The following is a 14,683-nucleotide window of genomic DNA, read 5'->3' as shown; positions in this document are numbered from 1 at the left end:
GGAGTGTAGTGGCATGATCTCAGCTCACTGCAACCTCCGCCTCCCGGGTTCAAGCAATTCTCCCACCTCAGCCTCCTGAGCGGCTGGGACTACAGGCACCCGCCACCACGCCTGGCTAATTTTTGTATTTTGGTAGAGATGGGGTTTTGCCATGTTGTCCAGGCTGGTCTCGAACTCCTGACCTCAACTGATTCGCCCACCTCGGCCTCCCAAAGTGCTGGGATTACAGGTGTGAGCCCCTGTGCCCGGCCAATCATGAACACTTTCTGTGCCCACCCAGCACCTCCCTCCATCATCCATCCATGCCTCCACCTTCTACTCATCTTCCCCATCCTAGCTAGGCAGCCCAAGCCCCTCAGAACCCCCCCAAACCATCTCAGCCCTCACCACAACTCCTGGTGTATCCCCTCACCCATATTGCCTCTGACACCCACAAATGTCCCACATTCCCCTCACGTCCCCCTCCTCTCCTCCCACACCCAGGATGCTCCATTGATTGACACCCCCAGCCCTGGGGCTGGACCTCCCACTTGCCCTCTAACACAGGCTCTCCCCTCCTGCCCTCGCCCTCCGCCCATAGGCTGATTTGCAACTACTCATCAGTCCTGTGGCCAGATGATATCTGGGATCTGCCACTCACCAGGTGGATGACCTCAGATGATGCAGGCCATGGCGCGTTTTCCGCCCCCCGCCCCCACAACTTCCTGTCAGTAAGTGACCAGTGCTGGGCACACAGCAAGTGGCGTGGCTGTGCGCTTGGGCATCCTCTCCCCACCAGACCCCCGGGGTGCCCTTACCATGCACCAAGTTGATCTCAGAGCCCAGCAGGAGGATCTCATCAGCCAAGCGCTGAGCGGTGGGCAGCACCTCAGTGTGGTGGGCGCTGATGAGGTATTGCACGAACTTCTGCAGCTGGTCCCGGTTCATCTGGGAGAGCGTCTCGGAGATGGGCAGCCGTAGCTCCACCTGGCGGGCGTGCCGAATGCGGTACAGGGACAGGGCCACGACGTGGGCGCAGTAGAAGAGGTCGCGGTTGTCACAGCCGCAGCTCACCGACGTGATCTTGCAGCGATCAAAGCTGATGGAGACGTGGTAGAGGCGCTCGGGCTCTCCAGGACCCCCCGGCTCGCGGATGTTTCCACTCAAATGGAATCCTAAGATCAAAGCCAAACCGTCCCATCTGTGTCATCCCAGAGACAGGCGGTGTTTGTGACGCACAGCAAGACCCAGTTGCAAAGCCCAGCCAAGTCACTTCACTAGTGCAAGTCACTTCACTCTCTTTGCTTTTTTTTTTTGAGACAAAGTCTCGCTCTGTGGCTCAGGCTGGAGTGCAGTGCTGCAACCTGGGCTCACGGCAACCTCTGCCTCCCAGGTTCAAGTGATTCTCCTGCTTCAGCCTCCCGAGTAACTGGGATTACAGACGCACACCACCACGCCAGGCTAATTTTTTTTTTCTTTTCTGAGACAGAGTTTTGCTCTTGTTGCCCAGGCTGGAGTGCAATGGCACAAACTCGGCTCACCGCAACCTCCACCTCCCAGGTTCAAGTGATTCTCCTGCCTCAGCCTCCTGAGTAGCTGGGATTACAGGCATGTGCCACCATGCCCGGCTAATTTTTGTATTTTTAGTAGAGATGGGGTTTTGCCATGTTGGTCAGGTTGGTCTTGAACTCCTGACCTAGTGATCTGCCTGCCTCGGCCTCCCACAGTGTTGGGATTACAGGCGTGAGCCCCCAAGCCCAGCCCAACACTTGCTTTTAATTATGAATAATAGTATCATAGCCACGTCATTGAAGGTGGTTTTCTGAATCCCTGGGTTACAATGAATATCGCCAGGGCTTCAGGAGCCCCTCAGTTTCCTAAGACGATGCCAAAGGCCTATGGCGTTCGGGGCAAGGGGCTGATGAAGTAAGCCAGGGACCAGGTCTCCCCTTCACTTCCCCTGCCCCTCCCTGGGCAGCCCAGGTGCCAGGCTCATCTGGCTGGTTCGGCAGCTGAGGCCCAGCCTGGGTCATGCAGGGAGATGGTTTCCTCATACCAGCTGGAGGTGGCAAGGAGCCTGTGGTCAGCCGGACCATGTCCCAGCAAAGCGGCTCCAAGTCAGAGCCCACGGAGGGTCATCTCAGCCCAGCCTCAGCCTCCAGCTGGGAGAAATGGCCTGCTGCCGCCGGAGATCTGGAGTCCCAGGCCTCACTTGTTTTCTGGCTCAGCCTCTATTGGTCCCGTTCTGAGTCCAGCTGCCTGAGGTCTAAGGCCCTTCCACTGTTCTCATTACATCTCCCCCAGTCTCTGCAGCCCTTTTGTTTTCTTAGCTTGAGGTCTGAGCCCACCCCTCACAGCTGATCCTAAACTGCTACTTGGCCGGGCATGGTGGGGCACGCCTGTAATCCCAGTACTTTGGGAGGCTGTGGCAAGAGGATCTCTTGAACCCAGGAGTTGGAGACCAGCCTGGACAACAGAGTGAGTCCAGGTCTCTACAAAAAACTTAAAAACTAGTCGAGTGTGGTGGTCTATGCCTGTGGTCCCAACTACTCAGGAGGCTGAGGTGGGAGGATCACTGGAGCTCAGATGTTTGTGGCTGCAGTCAGCTATTATCACACCACTGCACTCCAGTCTAGGCAACAGAGTGAGACCCTACCTTTTTTTTTTTTTTCCTTTTGAGACAGAGTCTCTCTCTTTTGCCCAGGTTGGAGTGCAATGGCGTGATCTTGGCTCACTGCAACCTCTGCCTCCCAGGTTCAACTGATTCTCCTGCCTCAGCCTCTCAAGTAGCTGGGATTACAGGCACGCACCACCACACCTGGCTAATTTTTGTATTTTTAGTAGAAATGGGGTTTTACCATGCTGGCCAGGCTGGTCTTGAACTCCTGACCTCAGGTGATCCACCCGCCTAGGCCCCACAAAGTGCTGGGATTACAGGTGTGAGCCATGGTGCCCGGCTGAGACCCTATCTCTTAAAAAAAAAAAAAATTTGGCCAGGCGTGGTGGCTCACGCCTGTAATCCCAATACTTTGGGAGGCTGAGGCAAGCAGATCACGAGGTCAGGAGATCGAGACCATCCTGGCTAACACGGTGAAACCCCGTCTCTACTAAAAAATGGAAAAAATTAGCTGGGCGTGGTGGTGGGCACCTGTAGTCTCAGCTACTCGGGAGGCTGAGACAGGAGAATGGCGTGAACCTGGGAGGCAGAGCTTGCAGTGAGCCAAGCTCGTGCCACTGCACTCCAGCCAGGGTGACAGAGAGAGACACCATCTCAAAAAAAAAAAAAAAAAAATTCTAGGCCAGGCATGATGGCTCACACCTGTAATCCCAGCACTTTGGGAGGCTGAGGTGGGTGGATCACCTGAGGTCAGAAGTTCAAGGCCAGCCTGGCCAACATGGTGAAACTCCATCTCTACAAAAATACAAAAATTAGCCAGGCATGATGGCAGATGCCTGTAGTCCCAGCTACTCAGGAGGCTGAAGCAGGAGAACCGCTTGAACCCGGGAGGCGAGGTTGCAGCGAGCCGAGATTGTGCCACTGCACTCCAGCCTAGGCAACAGAGCGAGACTCCATCTTGAAAAAAAAAAAAAGAACTCTAAACTTCTACTCTATATTCCCACCTCAGCCCTGTCGCCTTAGGTCTAAGACCATTGCCCAAAAGTAGCTCTAATCCTTTGAAATCCCAACCTCTCTGCCTGAGGTCTAAGACTCTCACCTCTGGCTCTAAAGCTTTGTGTCCAACTCCCACCTGGGCCCCGCTGCCTGAGGTCTAGGATCATTCTTACCTCTGGCTCTAAAGCCCTGACCCAAAGCATCACTGCTCTCAGCCCGAGGTCTGGAGCCTCCTCTCACTTCTGGCTGACAGCTGCTCCTCTGATCCTTACCTGGGACCTGCTCTTCTCCCCATCTCACTACTTCATTCCCCGTTCCCCAGCTCAGCAGCCTGAGGTCTAGGACTCTAGAAGCACTTTCTACCTTCAGCTCATAATCCCGAACCCGACCCCATCTGGGCCTGAAGCCTGAGGTCTGGCACCTTCTCCACCGTGTCTCAACCTCTATCCTCATCCGTAGAGTGCCCTCACCCATCTTCCTTTTTTTTTTTTTCTTTTTTCTCTTTGAGACAGGGTCTCACCCTGTAACCCAGGCTGGAGTACAGTGGTACAATCAGAGCTTATTGCAGACTCGAACTCTCGGGCAAAAGTGATCCTCTTGCCTTGGCCTCCCATGTAGATGTGACCACAAGCACCCGCCACCATACCCAGCTCATTTTTTGATTTTTTTTTGGGCAGACAAGGTCTCACTGTGTTGCCCAGGCTGGTCTTGAACTCTCGGCCTCAAGCCATCTTCTTGCCTTGGCCTCCCAAAGTATTGAGATCACAGGTGTGAACCACCACATCTGCCCTCACCCCTCCTTTACATGGGCTCTGCTGCCTAAGTTCTGGGATCTCCCCTCCCCTGATTTCTGGTTCACCATCTTCTCCCCTACCCCCTTGTCTAAACCCTGCTGTCTGGGTTCTAGGGTGATCCTTGAGCTTTTGCTCAAAACATCTTGTACAGGCTGGGCGTGGTGGCTCATGCCTGTAATCCCAACACTTTGGGAGGCCGATGCAGGCGAATCACAAGGTCAGGAGTTCGAGTCCAGCCTGGCAAACATGGTGAAACCCCGTCTCTACTAAAAATACAAAAATTAGCCGGGTGTGGGGGTGCACCCCTGTAATCCCAGCTACTCAGGAGGATGAGGCAGGAGAATCGTTTGAAGCTGGGAGGCAGAGGTTGCAGTAAGCCAAGATCGCATCACTGCACTCCAGCCTAGGCAACAGAGCGAGATCATCTCAAAAAAAAAAAAATCTTGTACAATCCTACCTGGGCCTCGAAGCCTGAGGTCTGTAACCTCGCATCCCCTGGCCCCAGGCCTCCCTCCAACTCCCCCATTTCCAGGCCTGGTATGGACCTCCTGTCCTCCCTGGCAGGAGCGGGGGACAAAGACTCACCCACTTGCAACACGCGGTCCACGGCCCCACTCTGGAGCAGGTGCAGCCCGCGGGTAAAGGGCACCCGGGTGTCGTGCTCGCCCTCTGGGGGCGGGTAACCCAGCGACGAGTACATACATATTTCCCGTTCACTGCGTGGAAACGACCAAAACACGATGCGCTTCTGGACCGGCTCAGGCACCCGGGAGAACCGCTCCTCCACCTGTAGGAAGGTCCACTGGGTTAGGAGCCTGGGGTTGATGTAATCTCAGCGCTTTGGGAAGCTGAGGTGGGAGGATTGCTTGAGGCCAGGAGTTCGAGACCAGCCTGGGCAACATAGAGAGGCTCCCATGTTTACAAAAAAACTGGCCGGGACGATGGCTCACGCCTGTAATCCCAGCACTTTGGGATGCTGATGCAGGCAGATAACCTGAGGTCAGGAGTTCAAGGCCAGCCCGGCCAACATGATGAAACCCTGTCTCTATTAAAAATACAAAAGTTAGCCGGGTGTGGTGGTGCACGCCTGTAGTCCCAGCTACTCGGGAGGCTGAGGCGGGAAAATCGCTGGAACCTGGGAGGCAGAGGCTACAGTGAGCTGAGATCCCACCACTGCACTCCAGCCTGGGCGACAGAGGGAGACTCCATCTCTTAAAAAAACAAAACAAACAAACAAACAAACAAACAAAAAAACACACAAAAAAGTAGCCAGGCATGGTGGCATGCGTCTGGAATCCCAGCTACTTGGGAGGGTGGGGCAGGAGGGTCACTTGAGGCCATGAGTTTGAGGCTGCAATGAGCTATGATTGCACTAGCTGCACTCCAGCCTGGGCAAAAGAGCAAGATCCTGTCTCAAAAAAAAAAAAGGTCAGGGCAGTGGCTCATGTCTGTAATTCCAGCACTTTGGGAGGCCAAGGCAGGTGGAGCCCTGGAGCTCAGGAGTTGGAGAGCAACCTGGCCAACAGGGCGAAACCCAAAAATACAAAAATTAGCCAGGCATGGTGGCATGCATCTATAATCTCAGCTACTCGGGAGGCTGAGGCACGAGAATCACTTGAACCCAGGAGGTGGAGGTTGCAGTGAGCCAAGATCGTGCCACTGCACTCCAGTCTGGGCCACAGAGCGAGACTCCGTCTTGAATAAATAAATAAATAAATAAATACGTAAAAATGAAAAAAGAGAGAAACCAGGCTTGAATCCTAGTTTTGCTATTTAGGAGCACTGTGACCCCAGGAAGTCACTTGGCCTCAGTGTTCTCAGGTGTAAAATGGGGAGGTCCACGGCACCAACCTCTTGAGGATTGTGGAGAGTAAATATGCGTTATGGTTGTAAAGAGCTTACAATAACACCTGGCCCATAGTTAGCATTCTGGAACTTTCTTGCAGTTTCTCTCCTGGATCCTCCTACCTGCAGGGTCCTGGGATTCTGGTGTAAGATCTTCCCATCCACCAGGCTTTGATGGAGCAGGAAGAAGTTAGGAAAAAGGAATAGGCCGGGCACGGTGGCTCACGCCTGTAGTCCCAGCACTTTGGGAGGCCAAGGTGGGTGGATCACGAGGTCAGGAGATCGAGACCATCCTGGCTAACATGGTGAAACCCCATCTCTACTAAAAATACAAAAAAATTAGCTGGGCGTAGTGGTGGGCGCCTATAGTCCCACCTACTCGGGAGGCTGAGGCAGAAGAATGGCGTGAACCCGGGAGGCGGAGCTTGCAGTGAGCCGAGATTGCACCACTGCACTCCAGCGTGGGCGACTGAGCGAGACTCGTCTCAAAAAAACAAAAAAGAAAAGAAAAAAGTGATAATAATGATTAAGGTGCCCATCTTGACTGGACACCTGTAATCTCAGCACTTTGGGAGGCTGAGGCAGCAGCATCGCTTGAGCTCAGGCATTCCAGACCAACGTGGGCAACATAGTGAGACCCCATGTCTATACACATGCACAAAATTAAAAATTAGCCAGGTGTGGTAGTGCGCGTCTGGAATCCCAGCTACTCAAGAGGCTGAGGCAGGAGGACTGCTTGAGCCCAGGAGTTTGAGGCTGCAGTGAGTTATGACTGTGTCACTGCGCTCCAGCCTGGGTGACTAAGCAAGACCCTGCCTCAAAAAAAAAAAAAAAAGGCCGGGCGCGGTGGCTCAAGCCTGTAATCCCAGCACTTTGGGAGGCCGAGACGGGCGGATCACGAGGTCAGGAGATCGAGACCATCCTGGCTAACATGGTGAAACCCCGTCTCTACTAAAAAAAAAAAAATACAAAAAACTAGCCGGGCAAGGTGGTGGGCGCCTGTAGTCCCAGCTACTCGGGAGGCTGAGGCAGGAAAATGGCGTAAACCCGGGAGGCGGAGCTTGCAATGAGCTGAGATCCGGCCACTGCACTCCAGCCTGGGCGACAGAGCGAGACTGCATCTCAAAAAAAAAAAAAAAAAGAAAGAAAAGAATGCACACAGTGTGCTGAATGCTTTATGTACGTAATTTCCAAATTCTCACAGCCACCTAGTGTGAGCTTGTCCAACCCACGTCCCACGGCCCTGGCCCATGATGACTTTGAATGCAGGCCAACACAAATTCGTAAGCTTTCTTAAAACATTATAAGATACAGCCGGGTGCGGTGGCTCATGCCTGTAATTCCAGCACTTTGGGAGGGAGGCTGAGGTGGGCAGATCACTTGAGGTCAGGAGTTTGAAACCAGCCTGGCCAACATGGTGAAACCCCATCTCTACTAAACATACAAAAATTAGCTGGGCACGGCGGCCCACACCTGTAGTCCCAGGTACTCAGGAGGCTGAAGCGGGAGAATTGCTTGAACCCAGGAGGTGGAGGCTGCAGTGAGACGAGATGGTGTCACTTGCACTCCAGCCTTGGCAACAGACTGAGAGTCTGTCTCAAAAAAAAAAAAAAAAAAAAAAAAAAAATTTTAAGCTCATCAGCTATTGTGTTAGTGTATTTTATATGTGGCCAACGATGGTTCTTCCAGTGTGGCCTAGGGAAGCTAAAAGATTGGACACCCTTGATGGCGCATTGATACTAAATCATGACCTTGTTTTATAGCTGGGAGAATCTGAGACTCAGTGGGGTGAATTCACTTGTTCAAGGTCTCAGAGCTGTGAGTTCTTTCAACTCCTAAGACAGACTCTGTCGTTCCTCAGTTTCCCTTCCATGCCCCATCCCTGGGAGGGGGCCCCAGGAGGGGAGGGGGTGTCCTGGCCACCGCTGTGGGCTCTGGGCAATGCAATGAGCTGGCTGAGCCTGCCTTCCAATCTGGACTTGCTATTCCCTGGCTGGGTGACCTTGGGCAAGTTTCTCAACTTCTCTGTGCCCCAGTTTCCTCAAAGTGGGAACGAGAACAACTCCCAAAGGGTTGCAGAGGATTCCATGAGCTTCTGTGGGCTCGGCTTGGCCAGGGCAGGTTTGTGGGAGACTTGGAGATGGTTTTCAGATTATTCTGTGTGTCTTACATGCAATGAAGGGGCAGCGGACCTCCTTAGCCCCCACTCCCACCTGGGTTTCTAGGGGAAGTGGGAGAGGCAATGACCAGCCCAGGCCTCAGGGACAGTTGGCAGATGACTAAGGAGGGATTTTCCAGTCCATGAATCAGAGCCTGCCCGTCCACACTTGGCCCAAACCCATCTGTCCAGCCCGACTTCCTAACTCCAGAGAGACAGGGCAGGAAAGAACGCCCTCTGAAGCTGGACAGAGGATAGAGCCCGTGTGTGCTTCCTGTTCAGGTCTGGGCCATGTCTCCAGCTCCTTGGGGGCCCACACTGAAGCTGAAAAAGGGGACTTAAAGGGCCCCCAGCTCTGGGACATTCTGGCAGTGCCCCCAGAAGCCAAAGAAGAGAGGTTCTAGGTGCACCTGTCCCGGGACCACCACCCAGGCTCCGCCCCTGCTGTTTTCCTCTGGGAAGGGATAGGATAGGATAGGGAGGATGAGTGGGGGAGGAGGAGGGACCCTGGCACTTGAGTAATCCCTGCTGCAAGCCAGAAGCTGGGCAGCCCTGAGAGAGGAATCTGGAGGAGTAGAGAGGGGTCCCCAAGGAACAGGTGGAATCTGGAGGCCTGAGGGCAGGAATGAATGGGGAAAAAAGGGGTGTCTTGAGCTGGAATCTGGAGAGATGGGGGAGTTATTTACTTGGGGTGTAGGATAGGGAGCTGGAGAGCAGGAATGGGGTAGTGTGTCTCTAGGGGCTATGATGGAGGGAGACAGGGTGTCCCCAAGCGGGGGGCTGAAGACTGAATGGGGTGCCCTGATTGGAGAACAAATATGCGGTAGGAAAAGAGGGGTACCATTGGGGGATGAGGTGGGAAAAGAGGGGTGCCTGGCGTTGTAGGCGGACCATGGGGGCCGGATCTCAGACATCTGGGGTTGGTAGGAGAAGAAGGAAGTGTCCTGACTTGGGATCTGGGGCGCTGAGGGGCAGAGATGGCAGAGAAGGGATGGGGATGGGTTACTGGGTTTGAAGGACAGAAATAGGAGGATGAAGGGGTATTTCCGGGCAGGGTTAAGGGTCCTGGGGGTGGAATCTAAGGGGGTGTCTCTGATTGGGGTAGCTCTGGAGTCTGGGGATCGGGGAGGAGAAGATAGGTAGGGAAGGCGTTGGGGGTGCGTCCCTGTCCCTGCCCCCGCCCCCTTCCCCCGCGGTCACCTGCTCGAAGGCCCAGCTCTCGGCTACCCGCTTGGCGCTGAGGTCCAGCAGCGCCTCGGGCCGGCCCTGGCCACGCGCGGCCCCAGCCCCAGCATCGCGCTCGTCGGGTTCCGCGGGGCAGCCCCGGCTCCGCTTGGCTGCGGGGGGTTCCATCCGGCCGGGCCGGGGCCAGGGCCGGGGCGGGGCCTCTCTGGGGGGGGTCGGTCCGATGCCTGTTCCGCTTCGTCGGCTCCCGCGCCCCCTGCCCGCCTTTCCGTCCGTCCTCTGCTCTTGGCCGCCCCGGGACCCCTGCCGCACCCACCCCCGACCCGCGCCGGGCCGGCCGGGTGATGCGGCCCCTTTAAGACTCTTCACAACAATGAAGCTGCTTCGGCCGCCGCTTTAGCTCCGCCGTCGTCCCGCCCCCGCCGCCGGTCCCCATTGGCACCCCCCTCGGCCTCCGCGGCTCTCCCTCGCCATTGGCTGCGCCGCCAGACCCCTCTCCAAGCCTCGCTGTTCACTCGATGACTGCGATGCCAGTCTTTTCGTGTTTACCCAACCAGAGCGCGAAGCGAGGGAAGCTGTCAATCACGGGGCACCAGAGGCCAATCAGAGCGGGAGGACCCCCGCGGCCCAGGCCTTATGCGGAGTTTCGGGGCGGGCCCGGGGTTCATTCACAACATTCCTCCCCCGCCTCCCTTGGGCTGGACTACGCGCCCCGGGCTGCTGGAGCTGCGCCCACACACGGCTTTGTTTACTGAGGGTCGCTTCCGGGCGCCGCGAGGGGACAATCAACATAGCCCGGCCGGTGAGCGAGACGGAGCAGCGGGATCCCTTGGCAGTGGCTCAGCCCCTCGTCCCTCCGAGCTGTGCGACCTGAGAAACTCACTCAACCTCTCTGGGCACTGGCTCAAGTTTTGGGTTTGTTGGGGGCGGAGGGGTCGCAGGCTCATTGAGGGAGCTCATGCGGGCCGCGGACCCCCTCCCCAGAAACAGAGCTCGGTTATGGGGTTCATGGGTCATCCCTTGAGCCTCAAAACTAGTACCCCGCCCCTCCTTTCCATGCCCTAGATACTACCTTGGGTCATGTGAAATTGCTAATTTTTTTTACCATTTTTGGCCTGTTAAAATGGCAATTCCATGAGGTTCAGTCTAACACTTATCAAACCCCAGCACCTCTGAGCATTTTTTCTGACTCAGCTTGTCTAGGCCACCATCTCTGGCCTGGAAGCCGGCCATGGCTTCCATCACCCGTCCTGTCCCGGCTCCTTGCCAGTGTCCTCAGAGAACCCTGCATTTTCCCTTCCTCATACTTCTCACCATTACCATTTATTTATCTGTTTTGGCGTTTTGTTTTTGTTTTTGAGATCGCCCAGGCTGGGGTGCAGTGGTGCGATCTCGGCTCACTGCAACCTCCGCCTCCTGGGTTCAAGTGATTCTCCTGCCTCAGCCTCCCAAATAGCTGAAATTACAGGCGCCCACCACCACGCCCGGCTAATTTTTGTGTTTTTGGTAGAGACGGAGTTTTGCCATGTTGGCCAGGCTGGTCTCGAACTCCTGACCTCAAGTGATCCGCCTTTGGTGGTTGCTTAATTTTGATCTCTCCCTCTCCACTCTGAGCCTCAGGAGGCAGGAGTTTGTCTCATCTGTGCTTTACTGTACTGACAGCACCTGGAAGGTAGGCGCTCAACCTAGTTGGTTGAATGCACCAACCAACTCATGCTTTGCCTCCATTCAGTTAAATGATAGCCACAGCAGAAAAAAAAAAAAAAAAAAAAAACAGTGATTATCCGCCCATCCATATGGAAGCCCTTGCTTTTTCCTGGAGAAACTTTTGAGTCTCACAGCTGCCCCTCTGGCCAGTCTTCACCCACTCCCCCCGCCACCCCCTCAATTAATTGAACTCCCCTGTAGACCTGTACTGTCCAGTATGGTCACCAATGGTCTCTGACCCCTTGAAATGGGACTGGCTGGAATCAGGTTGTGCTGGAAAGGTAAAATACAGAGTGGATTTTGGAGACATAGCAGGAAGGGAACGAGGAAAAATGTTTCTTTTTTTTTTTTTTTTTGAGACGGAGTGATTTTGGTTCACTGCAACCTCTGCCTCCTGGGTTCAAGCGATTCTTCTGCCTCAGCCTCCTAATTAGCTGGGACTACAGGCACCCACCACCACGCCCAGCTAACTTTTGCATTTTTAGTAGAGTTGGGGGTTTCACAATATTGGCCAGGCTGGTCTCGAACTCCTGACCTTCTGATCCGCCTGCCTTGGCTTCCCAAAGTGCTGGGATTCCAGGCATGAGCCACCACACCCGGCCTAAAATGTTTCATTAAGAATGTTTGGCCAGGCATGGTGGTTCACGCCTGGAATCCCAGCACTTTGGGATGGTGAGATGGGAGGATCACTTGAGCCCAGGAGTTTGAGACCAGCCTGGGCAACATGGGGAAAACACATCTGTATTTAAAAAATAAGAAAATTAGCTGGGCGTGGTGGCACAAGCCGGTAGTCCCAGCTACTCTGGAGGCTGAGGCAGGAGGATCTCTTGAGCCCAGGGGGTCCGGGCTACAGTGAGATATGATTTTATCACTGTGCTCAAGCCTGGGTGACAGAGTGTGACCATCTCAGGGAAAAAAAAAAAAAAAAAAAAAACGAGGCCAGGCAAGGTGTCTCACGCCTATAGTCCCAGCACTTTCAAAGGCTGAGGCAGGTGGATCACCTCAGGTCTGGAGTTTAAGACCAGCCTGGCCAACATGGTGAAACCCCATCTCTACCAAAAATACAAAAATTAGGGCCTGGCACAGTGGCTCACGCCTGTAATCCCAACACTTTGGGAGGCCAAGGCGGGCGGATCATGATGTCAGGAGATTGAGACCATCCTGGCTAACACGGTGCAACCCCCGTCTTTACTAAAAATACAAAAAAATTAGCCAGGCGTGGGGGTGGACGCCTGTAGTCCCAGCTACTTGGGAGGCTGAGGCAGGAGAATGGCATGAACCCAGGAGGCAGAGCTTGCAGTGAGCTGAGATCGTGCCACTGCACTGCAGCCTGGGAATAGAGCAAGACTCCGTCTCAAAAAACAAAACAACAAAAATTAGCCGGGCGTGGTGGCGGGCGCCTGTAATCCCAGCTGCTTGGGAGGCTGAGACAGGAGAATCACTTGAACCCGGGAGGCAGAGTTTGCAGTGAGCCAAGATTGTACCACGGCACTCCAGCCTGGGCAACAGACTGAGACTCTGCTTCAAAAAAAAAAAAAAAAAAGAACAAAAGAAAACAAATGTTTAGTGTTATTAACGTGTTGAAATTATATTTTAGACAAATTTGGTTTAATACATTATTAAAATTGATTTCATACATTTCCTTTTACATAGTATCAGGACATTTAAATTACATATGTAAGCTGGGCACGGTGGCTCGGGGCTGTAATCCCAGCACTTTGGAAGGCCAAGACGGGCAGATTATCTGAGGTCACGAGTTTAAGACCAGCTTGGCCAACATGGTGAAACCTGTCTCTACTAAAAATACAAAAAATTAGCCAGGCATGGTGGTTCGTGCCTGTAATCCCAGCTACTTGGAAGGCTGAGGGAGGAGAATCGCTTGAACCTGGGAGGCGGACCTTGCAGTGAGCCGAGATCACACCACTGTACTCCAGCCTGGGCGAAAGAGTGAGACTCCATCTCAAAAAATAATAATAAACAAAATAAAGTAAAATAAAATAAAATAACGTGACAGGGCACAATGGTTGGTGCCTGTAAACCTAGCACTTTGGGAGGCTGAGGGGGGAGCAGTACTTGAGCCCAGGAGTTCGTGACCAGGCTGGGTAACACAGTGAGATGCTATCTCAAAAATAACTAACTAAATAAATAAATAAAAGTATATATGTGTCTCGAGTTGTATTTCTTTCTTTTTTTTTTTTTTGAGACAGAGTCTCGCTCTGTCACCAGGCTAGGGTGCAGTGACACGATCTCGGCTCATTGCAACCTCTACGTCTTGGGTTCAAGCAAGTCTCCTGCCTCAGCCTCCCAAGTAGCTGGGACTATAGGTGTGTGCCACCACACCCAGCTAATTTTTGCATTTTTAATAGAGATGGGATTTTACCATGTTGGCCAGGCTGGTCTCGAACTCCTGACCTCAAGTGATCTGCCTGCCTCAGCTTTCCAAAGTCCTGGGATTACAGGTGTGAGCCACCATCCCTGGTTTTTTTTTTTTTTTTTTTTTTTTTGAGGTGGAGTTTCACTTTTGTTGTCCAGGCTGGAGTGCAATGGCGTGATCTTGGCTTACTGCAGCCTCCATATCCCGGGTTCAAGCGATTCTCCTGCCTCAACCTCCGGAGTAGCTGGGATTACAGGCGCCTGCCGCCACGTCCTTCTAATTTTTTTTATTTTTAGTAGAGACGGGGTTTCTCCATGTTGATCAGGCTGGTCTTGAACTCCCGATCTCAGGTGATTCGCCTGCTTCTGCCTCCCAAAGTGTGAGGATTACAGGTGTGAGACAGCACGCCTGGCCAATTTTTTCTGAATTTTAATAGAGAAGAAGTCTTGTTATGTTGCCCATGGTCTTGAATTCCTGAGCTCAAGCAATCCTCCCGCCTCGGCCTCCCAAATTGCTAGGATTACAGGCGTGAGCCACCACATCCGGCTTGAGTTGTATTTCTGTTAGACAGTGCCCGTCTTGAGAAACCACAGCCTGCCACAGTGACAGCAACAGAAACAGCAATAATAGTAACGTGCTGAGTGCTCATGCAATGCCCGCAGCTATGGAGATATACGCTGACGTGTAAGCCCTCAGTGTTGCAAAGTGGGGATTGTCACTTCCTTTTCTTAGAGGAGGAAACTGAGGCTTGGAGAGGCTGAGCCACTTGCTTGAGGTCACCCAGCAGTAGGAGCTGGACTAGTGGAAGTCAACTGGGGGCTGCTTTGGAGCCCTAGACTTACTGGGGTATCTCCTTGCAAAGGATTTGGGGCAATGATAGACCTATGGGGAAGGAGTAACTGGGGTCAGAGGACACACAGGGAGGAGTTCAAGCAAAGGATGGCCAGGTGCAGTGGGTCACGCCTGTAATCCCAGCACTTGGGGAAGCTGAAGTGGGAGGATTGCTTGAGTCCAGGAGTTCAAGACCA

At 53.7% G+C, this 14,683-nt stretch overlaps 1 protein-coding gene across 1 annotated transcript in view; it reads right to left on the bottom strand.

The window, feature by feature from the left end:
* Positions 1–9,964, bottom strand: part of LOC105499332 (zinc finger SWIM-type containing 4) — a 38,940-nt gene extending 28,976 nt beyond the window's left edge. Inside the window, exons 1-3 of the mRNA XM_011771903.3 lie at positions 9,590–9,964; positions 4,972–5,173; positions 798–1,154 (exon numbers count right to left, since the gene is read on the bottom strand). Coding sequence (XP_011770205.2) covers positions 798–1,154; positions 4,972–5,173; positions 9,590–9,742 — 712 coding nt within the window. The 5' untranslated portion in view covers positions 9,743–9,964. The remainder of the gene's footprint in view (positions 1–797; positions 1,155–4,971; positions 5,174–9,589) is intronic.
* Between the last annotated feature and the right edge of the window lie 4,719 nt (positions 9,965–14,683).

The sequence above is a fragment of the Macaca nemestrina genome, chromosome 20, assembly GCF_043159975.1.
Source record: "Macaca nemestrina isolate mMacNem1 chromosome 20, mMacNem.hap1, whole genome shotgun sequence".
Taxonomy (NCBI): Eukaryota; Metazoa; Chordata; class Mammalia; order Primates; family Cercopithecidae; genus Macaca; species Macaca nemestrina.
The sequence above is the reverse complement of the archived record's forward strand: the minus strand, read 5'-3'. Positions and strand labels throughout refer to the sequence as shown.